At 40.1% G+C, this 16,639-nt stretch overlaps 1 protein-coding gene across 1 annotated transcript in view; it reads left to right on the top strand.

Annotated features, from left to right (window-relative positions):
- Positions 1-16,639, top strand: part of faf1 (Fas (TNFRSF6) associated factor 1) — a 391,777-nt gene that overhangs the window by 328,929 nt on the left and 46,209 nt on the right. The window contains exons 16-17 of the mRNA XM_072574268.1: positions 11,083-11,163; positions 14,074-14,151. Coding sequence (XP_072430369.1) covers positions 11,083-11,163; positions 14,074-14,151 — 159 coding nt within the window. The remainder of the gene's footprint in view (positions 1-11,082; positions 11,164-14,073; positions 14,152-16,639) is intronic.

Genomic DNA, 16,639 nt, shown 5'->3' with positions numbered 1-16,639 from the left:
GTCTTGCCCAGTCTCTTCCTATTTGTTTCTATGATTACTTTGATGTTTTGCATCAGTTTTGAAGTTTCCAGTTTATGGGCTCCAGCCACCGCCTCTTTACCATGGACATGGAATCCTTTCACACATCCATCCCCATCAGGATTGTCTCAGGGCTCTCTGTTTCCTCCTAGAAAAAAGACCTGAACTGTCCCCATCCACCACCACCCTCCTCCATGTGGTCAAGCTCGTTCTCACTCTGAACAACTTAAAATACTTCTCATTTTCTTAAGGTCAAAGGGATAGATCTGGGTAGCTGCATGGGCCCCTGTTATGCCTGTCTCTCTGTGGAATATTCCTTCTTCCAGTCCTACTCTGGCCTCCACTCACAACTTTCTCAGGTACATCGATGACATCATTGGTGCTGCTTCCCCCTCTCGTCCAGAATTGGAAAAGTTTATCTATTCCAGTTTGCCTTCCACTTTCCCTTCACCTGGTCCATGTTTGACTCCTCCCTTCCTTTCATCGACATCTCTTTCCATTTCTGGAGATAGGTTGATCACCAATATCTGCCATATACCTATCGACTCCTACAGTTACCTTGACTGTATATCCTATCAACCTGCTTCCTATAAAGACTCTATTCCATTCTCCCTGTCCTCCATCTCTTTTGCATCTGTTCTGATAATACCAAGTTTGAATTGGGGACCTCTGAAATGTCCACCTTTTTCTTCAACCAAGGATTCCCCAGCATTGTAGTTAACAAGGCCCTCAGCTGGATCTGACCCATCTCCTGCACTTCAGCCCTCACTCCTTCTCTTCCATGTCATAAGAGTGATAGGGTCCCCTTTGTCCTCACCTACCACCCCACCAGCATCCACATCCTTAGGATCATTAGATGCCTCCTTCAGCAGGTTGCCACCACAACACACATTCCCTCAGCAGTAACCATTCCCTCTGGGATACCCTAGATCACTTCTCCTTCACTCTCAACACATTTCCACAATTACATGGCAATTTCCCCTGCAATTACAGAAGCTGTAACACCTGTCCCTATATTTCTTCCCTCCTCACTATCTAAGGCCCCAAATTCACCTTTGAGGTGAAGCAGCACTTTACCTGCGCTTCACTCAATCTAGTCTATAGTATTCCCTATAGTATGGAAACAAGCCCTTCAGCCCAACAAGTCCACACCGAACCTCCGAAGAGTAACCCACCCAGACATTCTCCTACCCTTTATTTACCTAAACTAATGCACCTAACACTATGGGCAATTTAGCTTGGCCATTTCACCTGACCAGCACATCTTTGGATTGTTATATATTAATTGTTGATAATGTGGTTTCCTTTACACTAGGGAAGCAAAGCACAGACTGCTTTTCAGAACACCTACATTCTGTCCACAAAAAAAGACCCTGAGTTTCCAGTTGCCTGCCATGTTAGCACCCCACTGTGTTCCCTAGCCAGGCTTGCTGAAGTGCTCCAGTGAAGCTCAGCTTGAGCTGAAAGAACAGCACCTCATTTTCTGCTTGGGAACTCCTGAAGCCTTCTGGACATAATATCAAGTTCAACAGTTTTAGGGCTTGAGCACCTTTCTCCATGTTTTTTCCTTCATCCCCACAAACCAAACCTTGTCATCACATGGGCTGCTATCACACCCTACCCATTGTCAAGTACTAATATTCCCATTAGCAGCTATCCATTCTTCTAGGTTGATCTTTTATCCATTCCTTTGTCCAATTGTGTTTCTCTCTCTTTGGGCTCTATCTCCACCTATTGTTTACTCCTCACCCCTCCCCCATCCTATCTTCATCATAAATAGCAACTTTTTCCTCAGTTCTGAAGAAGGATCTTTGGACCAAAAATGTAACTCTGATTTCTCTCCACAGGTGCTGCCAGACCTGCTGAATTTTTCCAGCAATTTCTATTTTTGTTAGGAATCATAAGGATCAGTTCAGCAATTTGTGAAGAAGAACCACTGAACTGCTTCCTTGAGTTTCTCTGCCCATAATTTTTATTCTGGTGTCTGTTTGAGTATATGTCTGTGTCTATGTAAGGGTGGGTTAGCAAGGGGATTAGAGCTTTTGTTTGTAATCTTATATGTCAATGGCTTTATAACTGTTTACCTGTAGCTAGAGTCTAATCACTTGTAAAAAAACAGTGGTTCATCTTAAGTACAGAAACATGGTCCATGCTTTCTATCAATCTTGGTCTGAAAATCAATTAAAGTAGGGAATTTTGTTTACTTGTTTTAAATCCTTTAACTTTTGTGATGCCTGTGGGAATAGCCGGGCTTAATTTCCAGCATGCTACCCCAGTGAAAGGTAACAGTTGGGACCATTGTGTTAAAACTAGGACCTTTCAGGAATGAAGTTGGAAAACACATCAAGGGTCGAAGGGCCTGTACTGCGCTGTGATGTTCTATAAAGGGTGAGAGAAGTTTGAAACTCCCTTCTACAAAGAGCAATGTGAGATCAATTGTAAATTTTAAATTAAGTTTGATTGCTCTTTAGCTTTCAAATGTATTAAGGAATATGCCACAAAGCATCCATCAACCATGATCTCAATGGCAGAGCAAGTCTCAAAACATTAAATTACCTGTTCTCGCTTCTGTGTTGATAGGGTATTGACATCAATTTTTTTTAAATCCATCAAGTTGAAAATTAGTTAAATTCCAAAAGAGCTATACATTAAATTTGTTTCTTCAAAGGTTGAAAACCTAGGTCAAAAGCAATAAGCAGTTCATCTGTTCAATTTGGATATAGTTCACTATTCACAGCCATTGTGATGGGACATTCCTGATCATTTAGTAGGGTTGTCTGGGGCAGACACACCCCTCTTAATGATAAATACTGAGGTAAAAATACCAGAAAACAGTGATATTCACATTTCTAATTACTTTCTTGCCACTGCATTACGATTGTTATGGGAGACTTTCGCTCTCACTCAGAAGATTTATGTATTTCGGAGGGCAGTAATAAATGACATTGTTTATGTGAGATGTGAATATGCTTTTGTGGAAATGTACCATTTTCAATGCTTTGAATTCTTAGTCATGGACAGAATTAGTCCGATTGCTACTAGTCTGATTTAGTCTGATTGCTACTACTTCTACACGCTTACTTGCTATCTCAGAATCACGGATGTTTTAATGGAGATTGTGGTCATCATCCCATCATATTTGTGCCAGCCCTGCAAATGAGCATCTTACTGTGTGCCATCCCCTTGCCGCCTTGTCAAAGCTTTGTATGTTGTTCCTTTTCAAATAATCATCTAATCACCCTTTTGAATCAGGTTGTAAGTTTGCTTGTTGGGTTGGTAGACTTGTTCTCAGATGCTTCATCACCATGCTAGGTAACATCATTAGTGAGCCTCCGACAAAGTGCTAGTGTTCTGTCCCGCTTACTATTGATGTGTCTTGATCTGGGGTGTTGGGGTGATATCACTTCCAGTTCTTTTTTTCTGAGAGGTTGGTAAATGGGATCAAAATCGATATGTTTGTTAATGGAGTTCTGTCTGAATGCCAGGCCTCTAGGAATTCCCGTGCATGTCTTTATATAGCCTGTCCCAGGCTGGATGTATTGTCCCAATTGAATTGGCATCCCTCTTCAACACTTAATGGTAAGGTCCTAGGGAGTGTTGTTGAACAAAGAGACCTTGGAGTGCAGGTTCATAGCTCCTTGAAAGTGGAGTCGCAGGTAGATAAGATAGTGAAGGTGTTTGGTATGCTTTCTTTTATTGGTCAGGGTATTGAGTACAGGAGTTGGGAGGTCATATTGTGGCTGTACAGGATGTTGGTTAGGCCACTGTTGGAATATTGCATGCAATTCTCATCTCCTTCGTATCAAAACGATGTTGTGAAACTTGACAGGGTTCAGAAAAGATTGACGAGGATGTTGCCAGTTTTGAGGGATTTGAGCTATTAGGAGAGGTTGAATAGATTGGGGCTGTTTTCCCCAGAGTGTCGGAGGGATGACCTTAAAGAGGTTTATAAAATCATGAGGGGCATGGACAGGACAAACAGACAAAGTCTTTTCCCTGGAGTGGGGCAATCCAGAACTAGAGGGAATAGGTTTAGAGTGAGAGGAGAAAGATATAAAAGAGACCGAACGCAGAGGGTGGTGCCTGTTGGAATGAGCTGCCAGAGGAAGTGGTGGAGGCTAGTACAATTGCAACATTTAAAAGGCATCTGGATGGGTATATGAATAGGAAGGGGTGGGGGGATATGGACTGGGTGCTGGCAAGTGAGACTAGATTAGTTTGGGATATCTGGTCAGCGTGGACAAGTTGGACCGAAGAGTCTGCTTCCATGCTGTACATCTCTATGACTCGATGACTGAGGGAAGACACGTAAGTAGCAAGTGAGGCAGAACACCAGCGCTCATTGATGATGTTAAGTAGCATGGTGATGAAACGTCTGAGAACAAATCTTCAAGCTCAGCAAGCAAACTTACAACCTGAGCTACAAATCTTCTCCAAAATCCCTTTGAATTGTTGAATTTATCAAAAATAATACAACTTGTGATTCAAATCTAACCACATTTTCACAGCTTGTCTTTGAAAATTGAGGTGCATGTTTAGGGGCAGAAGCAGTTTGGATCACAAGAGATTCCTATTATTACTTGTTTGGGTTACATTGTGGTTTGGTTGGATACTATTTGTTTATTCTGTTTGTTCACTGGATATAGGCATCTCTGGTGAGACCAGCATTCATTGTCCCTCCTTAACTTTCCTTGAAAAATCGTAATGAGCAGCTTTCTTTAACTGCTCTAGTCCATGTGGTGTAGGTACATGAACAGTGCTATTACAAAAGGAATATCAGGATTTTGACCCACAACAGTAAAGGAATAGTGATGTCGTTCCAAGTTAGGATGCTATGTGCCAGTGAGGGAAATTTGCAATTGGGATGTTCCCGTGCATCTGTTTCCCTGTCTTTATAGCTGATGGAGATTGCAAGTTTGGAAGGTGCTGTTCAAAGAGCCTTTTAGAGTTGCTGCTGTGCATCTTGCAGATGGTGCTCAGTGCTGCAACTGTGCATCAATATAGAAGAAGTGAATGTTGAAGGTGGTGGATGGGATGGCAATCAAATAGGCTGCTTTATCCTAAATGTTGTCATGTTTCATGTTGGATCCACACACACCCAAGCAGGTGGAGACTATTTCATCACTCTGCTAAATTGTTTCTTGCAGATGTTGAGGAGCCAGGAGGTGAGTTACTTACAACAGACGTCCTAATCCCTGACCTGCAGTTATAGCCTCGGTATTTATATAGCTGGCCCAGTTCAGTTTCTGGTCATTAGTAACCTCCAGAATGTTGACTTTGAAGGATTCAGCAATGATGATGCTATTAACTATCAAGGCCGAATGTGTTAACTCTTTCATATTGGAGTTGGTAATTGCTTGGCTCTTCTGCGGCACAAATATAACTTGGAATTATCAGCCCAAGCCTGAATGTTATCCAGATCTTGCAGCAGATGAACATGGATTGCATCAGAATCTGAGTATAGGCAGAAGTGTGTACTGCAGATGCTGGAGATTAGTATCAAGATTAGAGTGGAACTGGAAAAGCATTGCAGATCAGGCAGCATCCGAGGAGCAGGAAAATCAACGTTTCAGATAAAAGTCTTCCTAAGGAAGGGCTTTTGCCCAAACCATTGCTTTTCCTGCTCTTCGGATGCTGCCTGACCTGTGCTTTTCCAGCACCACTCTAATCTTGACTCAAAATCTGAGTATGCGAATGTTAGTGAGCATTGTGCAATCATCGGTGAACAACCCCATTTCTGACGTTATGATGAAGGGAAGGCTATTGGTGAAGATGGTTGGGCCGAGGGCACTAACCTAAGGAACTTTTGCAACAGTGTCCCAGGATGAGTTGATTCACCCTCACCAACCACAAGCATACGAAAACTTCTAAATGCCAGACCAGACTCCATACAAACGTGACCAGTGCCACTATATGAAATTTTAACAGCATTCCCTTAATACATTAGAAAAGAAAATTAAAATCCTATCAATTGCCAGCTTGGAACAATGAAATAGTTGAATTTTAAGAGCAGACTTAAAGTTTAGGCAGTTGAAACTTAGGCTGCTCGTTAGTTACAATTAAAATTGAAATGATAGGGATACATGAAGATTGCACAAACCAGACACTAATTAGAAGGTAAGAATAAATTATTAAAGTCTGAACTCTATTTATCACTTATGAAAATTGTGTCACTTAGAAAAAAAGAACAACTAGGTGCAAAAGTAAACCATTCAGTCCTTTGATGTCACTTTGCCTTTCAATAGGGACATGGGTGATCCTCAATCTCCGTGCCATGTCCCCGATCCTAGATCCAGCAACCAGAAAAATATCCTCCCTGCATCTAGTCTCTCCATCCCTGTTAGAATTTTATATGTTTCAATCCAATCTCCTCTCATCTTTCTAAACTCTAGTGGACACTGGCCCAGTTGAACAAATCACTCCTTATAGGGCAGTCCCTTACCTCAGCTCTTTATCTTCTATTAATTAGCCAATCTTCTACCCAATCTAGTATGCTACCTCTTATCTTATTAAGCAGCCTAATGTGTGGTACCTTATCAAGCACCTTTTGGAAATCCAAATATATTACATTCACAGCTTTACTTTTTTCTATCCTGCTTGTTACCTTCTCAGGAAATTCTAATAAATTTGTCAAGTATGAAATCCCCTTTGTGATCCTCCTTGATCATACCAAATCCATTGCTTTGCATCCTTTATAATCAACTCTTAATAGATGTTAACCTAACGGACCTATTTTATCCTTTTTTTGTCTTTCCTCCCTTTTTAAATGTAGGTGTTACATTGGTAGTTTTCTAATCCTATAAGACCCTTCCCAAATCTAAGGATTCTTGGAAGATTACTACTAGTGCATCCACTGCCTTTTTAAATATCTTGGCATGCATCTAATCAGGTCCAGCAGAATTGTTGCACTTCAGCCCCATTAGATTCCCTCGCACTTTTTCCTCTGGTTAGTTTATTTCCTCTCCTCTTTTTGCTTCTTGATTATTTAGTATTTTTGGAATGCTATTAGAGTCATTTTTTTCGATTACTTACAGTGTACATGTACTGTAATGACGGATGCAAAGTATTTATTCAATTCCTCTGCCATTTTCTAGTTTCCCTTATTATTACCATAATCGCTAATGAGTATATGAACGGGCCCTTTGGCCCATCAAGCCCCTGCCGATTCCTAGACCTTAATTCGACCCACTACGTATTACTCAAGCGCTGTCTATCAAGACATGACTTAATTTAAAGAAGCTGTTGCTATCCACTTGCATTACTTGCAAAGTATTATGCTCAGAATTGATTTTCTTCCTCTTTATTTTTTGCTTATTTTTGTTAGTTTTTACAACTTTCTCCATCCTCTTTGCTGCATTGTATGTTTTTTCTTTTATTTGATGCCATTGTTATGGACCAGACCAAACGCCCTCAAAATATATTAGCCTAGATCCTGACTTGTTCTTTCTTTAAAGATAAATGTAATTTACTGCATTCCAGATGCAATTTGATTGGTCACATTACTTGAATTTTAGCAAAACACACATAATTTTTACACTACAGTTAAAAATGGTCAAAATAAAAGAATTGGCCTAACTATAAGTATTGAAATGTTCAACAAAATAATATATAAATTAACTGCTACTAATTAACTATTCCAAAATAGTAACGTCCCATAATAACACCCAAGGCAAAGGCAAATTCAGTAAAATAGGTTGCCTCATATTAGATTACTTACACTGTGGAAACAGGCCCTTCGGCCCAACAAGTCCACACCGACCCGCCAAAGTGCACCCACCCAGACCCATTCCCCTACATTTACCCCTGCACCTAACACTATGGGCAATTTAGCATGGCCAATTCACCTAACCTGCACATTTTTTGACTGTGGGAGGAAACCGGAGCACCTAGAGGAAACCCACGCAGACACGGGGAGAATGTGCAAACTCCACACAATCAGTTGCCTGAATCGGGAATTGAACCCAGGTCTCTGGCACTGTGAGGCAGCAGTGCTAACCGCTGTGCCACCGTGCCGCCCACTTACTAGCAGCAGGAAGTGAAGCCCAGCTTTTTGCTGTAACAGAGAGCAATAAGAGCTTCCGCATTCGGCTTCAAGACCCCAGTAATTGCTGAAAGCTAAAACTAAAAATCTTGGTTCTATGAGAGCTTGCTTCTATTGTTCCAACTTTTTAAAAAAAAACCCAAGGCCTCACAAGCTGTTTACTTTATTGGCTTTGAGCAGAGCACTCTCTACCTCTGTCTCAACCATTCTTCATTAAAAGAAAAGCCAGGACATTACACCTGTTGGTACCATTGCCATAGTATCATCACACTATCCTTAGCTTCCCTCGTTAACTGGAGTTGGTTTATCCCCTTCTTGGAATCCTCCCTTCTCACTGGGATATGTCTTTGTTTTGAACCATCACTATTTACTCAAATACTACTTTGAGGTACACCTGCAGCGATATCCTGGGAATGAGACCTCAAAATCATGAGTATCTTGCTTTGAGTTTAGTATGACTCCAACCTGTGGAGAGTTTTCCCTTTAATTCTCTTTGACTCCAGTTTTGCTAGAGCTCCTTGATCCCATTCTCGGCAAAATGATGCCTTGATTTCAAGGATAGTTACACTCACCACATCAATTTCAGGTCTTTGTCCATGTTTAGATGATTGTTTGTAATGAGGTCAGGAGGCGAGTGACCCTGGCAAAACCCAAACTGACCATCAGTGGCCAAGTTATTCTTTTGCAGGTGCATTTTGATAGCAATGTCGATGACTCCTTCCAATGATTTGATGTTGATGGAGAGTCGACTCAGAATACGGTAATTGGCCTGGATAGGTCTACTCTGCTTTTTGTGCAGAAGATCTGTGTGGTTTTTCACATTGATGGGTAGGTGCCTGTGCCCTAGCTGTACTGAAACAGTTTGGGTAGGGGCACAGCTCATTCTGGAGCACTTGTCTTCAGTACTATTTTCAGAATGTTGTTAGGGACTATAGCCTTTGCGGTGACCAATGCCTTCAGCCATTTGTTGATATCATGTGGAGTAAATCAAATTGATTAAAGACAGGCACTTGTAATGCGAGGTGTTCTCAGGAAAAGACCAAGATGAATCATCCACTCAGTACTTATGGCTAAAGATGGATGCAAATGCTTCAACCTTTTTTTTTATTTGTATGGATGCTTTGGACTCCCCATCATTAAGGATAAGAATATTTCTGGAACTTCTATCTCCTGTTTATCTCCCGTTCATGATTAGATGTGGCACGATTGCAAAGCTTACATCTGGTCTGTTGCTGGTGGAATCACTTGGCCAATTCTACTGAATGCTGCTTCCGCTGTTTGACATATGAATGGTCCTGCTTTATATCTTCACCATGTTGACCCCTCATTTTTAGGTATGTCTGGTGCTGCTTTTGGTCTGTTGTCCTGCATACTTCGTTTTACCAGGTTTGATCTCTGAGCATGATGGTAATGGTAGAGCGAGAGATATGTCAGGCCATGAGGTTGCAGATTATGGTTGGGTACAATTCTGCTATTGCTCATGGTCCACAGTCTCTCATATATGCTCAATTTTGAATTGCTCGATCTGTTTAAACTCAGTCCTATTGAGCATGGTGGTAGTGCCACACACGATGGAGGGCATCCTCATTGTGAAGATGAAATTTGCACTGGTCACTCTTCCTGATCGCATAAGAGGTAGTTTGGTGAGCATCAGGTCAGTTAGAACTTTTCCTCTTGTTGGTTCTCTCACCATTTTTCCCTACGTAGATCCAATCTAGAAGCTGTGGCCTTTCTAACTCAGTCAGCTCAGTTCTTAGTGGTGCTACTCCTAATGATGAACATTGACATTCTTCACACAGAATACATTCTATGCCCTTGCCACCCTTCCTCCAAGTGGTGTTCAGCATGAAGAACTGTTCTTTTCGAAAAGAGGTGTAGTAAGTCGATGGTAATCAGCAGTAGTTTTTTTTGCCCATGTTTTATTTTATGCCATTAGGTTACATGAGGCCTATAGTCAATGCTGAGTACTTCCAGAGTAACTTCAACCTGTCTGTACAGTACTGTGCTGCCACATTTGATGCATCTACCTTCTAGTGGTAGGGGACATATCCAGGGAAGGTGAAGGTATTGTTCAAGACATTGTCTGTAAGGTATAATTCGATGAGTATGACTGTCAGGCTGTTGCTTGACTGAGATGGCATTGTGAGTGTACCTGCAGAACAGGTACTGCAGTGGTTCAAGAAGGCAACTCACCCAGCACCCTCTCAAGAGCAACCAGGGCTGGGCACTAAATGCTGACCAAGCCAGTAATACCCACATCTTCGGAGTTGATATAACTTTTTGGCACAAGCCCCCAGGAATGGTTAAAGAGGACTTTGCAGGGTCAATGAGGTTATGTTTCCTGGTGTTGTATCTGGTGCCTCTGTCGATGCCAGATGGTGTATTGGTTTTGTTCCTTTCTGTCAGCTTTGTGGCTGTTTGGTACAGCTGAGTGGCTTGCTAGACCATTTCAGAGGGATCAGTTATGTGTCAACCACATTGCTTTAATTCTGGAGTCACACACAATTAGTTAGGGATAATAGATTACCTTTCTTAAAGGACATTAGTTAACCTGGTGGGTTTTAATAACAATTTGTAATGGTTTCATGGTCACCATTAGATTAGCTTTTAATCTCCAATTTATTAATTTATTTAAATTCCAGAATTTTATTCAATTCTAGACGTATCAATAAACTGAATCTGTTACATTATTGACTTTGTAGCACAGTATTTATAATCATTTAAAAGTGACAGCAAACTGCGAGATTAAATAATTCATAACACTTGGTGCAGAGCAGGTCCCTGTACTAATGTTCTTCCTAGCATTTCGGAATGTGCTGTGCAGAGGATAAGTAGGCCACACACAATAGCGTACCAAATAAATGCCTGTTTCCTCATTTGAGGGTCTCTTTAAAAGGCATTGCACAGTCCAACAAACCCACTGCCGACAGCAAACTGGAATTAGAGGGAAAATTGCATATCAACGAACTAATAGAGGATGCTTTGGTTCCCACTAATTTTGTTCAATGCTTTACCTTTGCAAGGATGAACGTGAAGCAAGAGAAAGGGTGAAACGAGAACAGGATGAGGCGTACAGAGTTTCTCTCGAAGCAGATCGAGCGAAGGTTTGTTCATGCTTGTTTATTATCCATTTTAATGTATCTAGCAGGGCTTCATTTCATTTAAGATCTTAATCTTTCAAAAATTAATGTTGGGTTGGTGTCAACGATTCACCTGCAAAAATGTGGCTTAGTATTCCTATCAGCAGAATATTATACAATTAGTCAGAATGCCCAGTGAAATATCTCGACAAAATTGTTTCTTTTTCAACTCATTTCCCTCTTATCGAAGTAGGTTTTGTTTGTCTTTTACTAAATCTTATTTTAGAGCAACTAAGAAAAAGTTCTGAAATTATCATATTTGCTTTCAAAAATGTAGTTTTCCTCATTGACTTTTCTTTGGACACGCGCAACACTGACAACATTTAAGAGCGGGTGATAGTCATGACAGTGACATCCCAAGAAGAATTTTTTTAAAAAACAAATTTATGTTTGAAAAGTCATTCCAGTACTTCAAAATTTTCATATATAAAATTGCTGATTTTTGGACTCAGAGTTCTTTTTATGAAGTGGAAAGATTCTGTGGAGAATTGAAAATGAGGGCTGAAGCACAATTCCCAGATTCCTAACCTTGTTCCTGGGTTTTCTGATTTTCACCAGAGCTGCTTAAGATTAGCTTCTAAGCCCACATTTTAACAATCTGCGATTTTTGTGTTGTTGGGCTAGCTTTTAATGGATTTGTGGTTTACAGCGTCTTAGGGATGTCATGAACTATAGTCCAGACGGGGAATCCTCTCAGAAAGTAAGTTCGAAAGCCTTGCCCATACCTTATTATTATATCGAATTCCACCAATCTTCAATTCCCCTCATACCACCACGATAAACTATTGCCTATCCATGCCTATCCATCCACTGTATAGAACCAATTAATTTTATAATGATGATAGGACATGGTCTTTATTTTTAAATATCTTCAGAACAAAATCATCCATAACTTTTCAATTTCTTAAAGTACACTTCTCATTGTTGATGTGTTTACGATCTAAACGATGTAAAGCATCCATCTGTATATTTCAATAAGGTAACCTCTCATCATTCTACTCAGTTTCTTCTCATACCCAATGAACCTTCACTGGACTGCCTCCAATGTCAGTATATCTTTCCTTAGATAAGGAGTCCAAAACTATTCACACTATTCCAGCTATGGTCTGACTAATGCCTTGTCTAGTTTCGCAAAACTTCCCTACTTTTATATTCCATTCCCTTTGAAATAAAGGCCAACATTCCAGTTGCTTTCCCGATTACCTGCTGAAGTTGGATAGTATCTTTTTTTAATTCATTTTTGGGACATGGGGATCCCTGGCTGGGCCAACATTTATTGCCCAACTCTAGTTGCCCTTGAGAAGATGGTGATGAGCTGCCTTCTTGAACCACTGCAGTGCACGTGCTGTAAGTGGACCCACAATGGCATTAGAATTAGAATTTTAGAATTAGGTTTTACTGTCATGTGTACTCATAAGAATATGTGAGTACAATGAAAAGTGTACAAAGTTGCCTTCTGCAGCACCATCTTCGCTACAAAACCAAAATGCTAAAAAAACCCCAACAGAAATAAAAGAAAACTGAAAAGTAAGAAAAGGCAATGAATTCCAGAGTTTTGACTCAGTGACACAGATGGAATGGCGATATAGTTCTCAGTCAGGCTGGTGAGGACTTGGATGAGAACTTGCAGGTAGTAATGTTTGCATGTATCAGCTCTTCTTGTCCTCCTAAATGGATTAATGGTTGTGAGTTTGGAGGGTGCTGTCTCAGAATTTCTAGTGAATTTCTGCAGTGCTGAACACATTCCTACAACTGAGTGTCAGTGGTGGAGGGTGTATTTTGTACTGGATAGTGTCAGAACAGTCTGACAAGGTGTCAGTAGACTCAAAGCATTAACTTTGCTTTTCTCACCCTAGATGCGAGCAGACCTGCTGAGTTTCTCCAGCAGTTCTGTTTTTGTTTCAGATTCCAGTGTCCACAGTTTTATTTACTGTAATGATATTTCATTTTTATGAACTGAAAAGGAAAAAAAAATCACCACTATCAAACTGGTAAGCTGATTTCTTTTTAAAGAGCAAAGAGAAACACTGGAGATATAAACATAAACTGAAGACTTCAGTCTTTCTTCAAAAATTAGATATATTCACTAGTCCTTTGTACTATCTGTTCAAGATGTCAATCTGCCAGTAGTGTCGTTGTGGGCAGGCCCCTCAATCCGTACCTTTTATTCTCTCCTAATCATTTCGTTTGGTATTGGAAATGTGTGCATATTAATTAACTTTTAAATTTTGTTTAATTTAAAATAAAATTAAAGTTCAGAGGTCTATTAGCCTAATACTGGATTAGGATGGTTGTCTTGTGAGGAAAGATTGGTCAGACTGAGCTTGTATCCCCTGGAGTTTAAAGAGTAAGAGGCGACTTGATTAAAAAATTTAAGGTGTTGACAAGGTAGATGTGGAAAGGATGCTTCCTGTTATGGGAGAATCTAGAACTAGGGGTCGCTGTTTAAAAATAAGGAGTCACCCCTTTTGAGACAGAGATAAGGTGAAATTCTTTCTTATGGAGGGTCATGAATGTTTGGAACTCCTTCTGAAAAGGTGGTTGAAGAAGAGTCTTTGAATATTTTTCAGGCAATGCTGGAATAGATCCATGGTGCACAAGAGGGTGAAACATTATCAGGGTAGGCAGGAATATGGATTTGAAATTACAATCACATCCATCATGACCGTTTAAAGATGGAGCAGCCTCAGGGGGGCTGAATGGCCTCCTTTAGCCCCTTGTTCATATGTTGTGTGAATACTTGTGCCTTTGTGTCCATTAATCAGAAACATAATTTGAAAATACAAAATGATGCTGTTGTACGGTACTACATTTTTAAAGTGATGTCTTAAATTGCTTTTAATTTCATGCATTCACTTTGCTTTTATAAATCAGAGAGAAGCACAAGAACGAGAAATGGCAGAGCAGGAACGACAGGAGCAGATTAAAAAAGAACAAGAAGAAGAACGTGAGGTAAAGCTGAATCATATTTGCATTCTTAACACCTTGTGGTATGTGTGAATTTTCCTTAGGAGGTCTTGCCATTAATGATGCTTGAAAAATTTAATTCTAAAGTATAGTTCACCTTAATACCGTTTTTTGAAAAAAATGTCTCTCTATGTTTAAAATAATTTGCTTTAACGATTAGTGCCCTTGACACATCAGAAGAAACTATTGTGGAGAAGTGTACAAGGGAGAGAACTGAAATAACATGGATTAATAGTTGCTTCTCAATCCACTTTACAGTTAGAGCACCTTTTAACATGATGAAACATCCCAAAGCACTTCACTGGAGCAATACAAAGTATAACACTGAATTACCTAAGATGTTAGGTCAGATAACTTGTGTGCAATTTTTACACTGTTTCATGAAGTTTCGTAAATAAGGGAAGCAAGTTAAACAAGTGTTGGGAATAAATTCCAGAATTTGGTACCCAGGCAATGAAGGCATGGCCACCAACGATGGGACAATTATTACAGGTAGTTGGGAACATGCAATAAGTCACAATTAGAAAAGTACAGATATCTCAGCTGTAAAGTCAGAGCAGTTTGTAGGATAGGAAGGACAAGGTCATGGAATGATTCAAAAATAAGAATTGACACTGTTCGACAAAGGGATCTTGGGACATATAGCTGGTTAATAAACAGCCATTGGATTTTAGACGACCTCAAATTTATGGAGGATAGAATGTAAAAGATCAGACAGGAATTTATTTAGAATAATCAAGTTTAGATGAAACCATGGCACAGATGAGTGTTTCAGAAGCAAATGAGCTGATGCAGGAGTGAAGTAATGCAATATTGCAAAAGTGGACATAAGCAGGTGATGGTGCAAACATCAACACTCTCAACCAGTATTTATCTTGGGTTTTGACTTGAATTGATATTCATGAAAACTGTCCTGATAAGTGCAACATGAAGAGTATGGACAAAAGATATAAAGGTATACTTTTTCAGCAAGCTACTCAAGTTTCATGCTGAGAATTGACTATTTCTTTACTTGCGTTCTGAAAACAGATATCCAGCCATAACTTCTTGAAGCATATCTTTTGTTTCAATAAAACAAAAGATTGTACAGGAACATCTTTTGTTTCTCTGCGTTTCCCATTATCATTCACTTTTGCTTTTGTACCATGAAATCGTATCTTATGCAATCTCTGCTGCCTTTCAATTTCGTTGTTCTTTCCATCCTCAACTCCTTTTGCTCAGAACCTTTTACAATTCAATTTTCTCAATTCTTATGCAAAGTCATGAACCTGAAATATTAATTATATCCACAGATGCTACCTGGCTTACGAAGTATTTCTAGAATGTTTTTGTTTTTTACTTCTCTCTCTGCCTCTCTATACACACATACATATAAAATGAATTATAAATCTTATATGTCACCAAGGATGAGTATTTTCATGCAGCAGCTGAGGAGAAAAGAAGGAAAGTTAACTGGGAATGTTGTGCAGTTCATAAAATCATAGAAATGGAGAGGCCTTTTGGCCTATCAAGTCTGTACAGCCAAAAGTGCATTGCTACCTACACTAACCAACTTTCCCACATTCGGCTCATAGCCTTGAATGTTACGACACTTCAATTGTTCATCCAAGTACTTTTCAATGGTTGTGATGTGTGCCGCCTCAACTACTCTTCCAGGCAGTGCAAGCCTATAGGTGAAAACATTTTTCCTCAAATCCCTTCCAGACCTCATGTTCTTCACTTTAAAATTATTCACCCTTTTTATTGACCCTTCAACTAAGAGGAACAGCTGCTTTCTATTCACCATGTCAATGTCCCTCATAATCTGATACACCTCTATCAAGTTCACCTTCAATTTGCTCTCCTCCAAAGAAATCAACCTGTGCTTATCCAGACTCTTTCAACGCTGAAATGTTCCATCCTAGGCAACGTCCTGATAAATCTCCTGTGCACCTTCTCCAGTACAATCACATTCTTCCTATCGTGTGGCGACCAGAAGCTTGTGCTCAGCAATTTGTAGGAGTTCAGACTTGAAAGAGTCCACCTACAGCCAGGACCATGTGGTCCAACGAGTCTTCTCGCTGAAGAGAAGATATTATCCAAGATGCAGATCGGCTGGAGTGATGTGAAGGCTACATGCCCTGCTATCTATCAGGCTTTTGTCATCATCTGCTGGAAAGAAAACTGAAGCAGATGTGTCATCCAGTTAGAAGCCTGTTCATTCAGTTCACTGCTTATTGCAGAATAGGTTGTGCTTCTGGACCTCCATGGCCCCAGCAAGTACATGCCTCAGAAATAGTACTAACTGTTCCAAGGGCTCTCAAGGAGGACCTAGTTGCAATGCCAACTAAATTAACTATATGTTCCATGGTTAAAAAGAGAGTGTCAATGAAATGCACCTGAGCCCCCCCAAAGTGGTAGCATTTTCTTTCACCATTTCCTGTGCATTGCAATAACTTGGTATCCAGAATGCAGAAATTGTTACTAACTAATG

The sequence above is a fragment of the Chiloscyllium punctatum genome, chromosome 7 (assembly GCF_047496795.1).
Source record: "Chiloscyllium punctatum isolate Juve2018m chromosome 7, sChiPun1.3, whole genome shotgun sequence".
Taxonomy (NCBI): Eukaryota; Metazoa; Chordata; class Chondrichthyes; order Orectolobiformes; family Hemiscylliidae; genus Chiloscyllium; species Chiloscyllium punctatum.
This window is presented reverse-complemented; position numbering and strand designations above follow the sequence as displayed.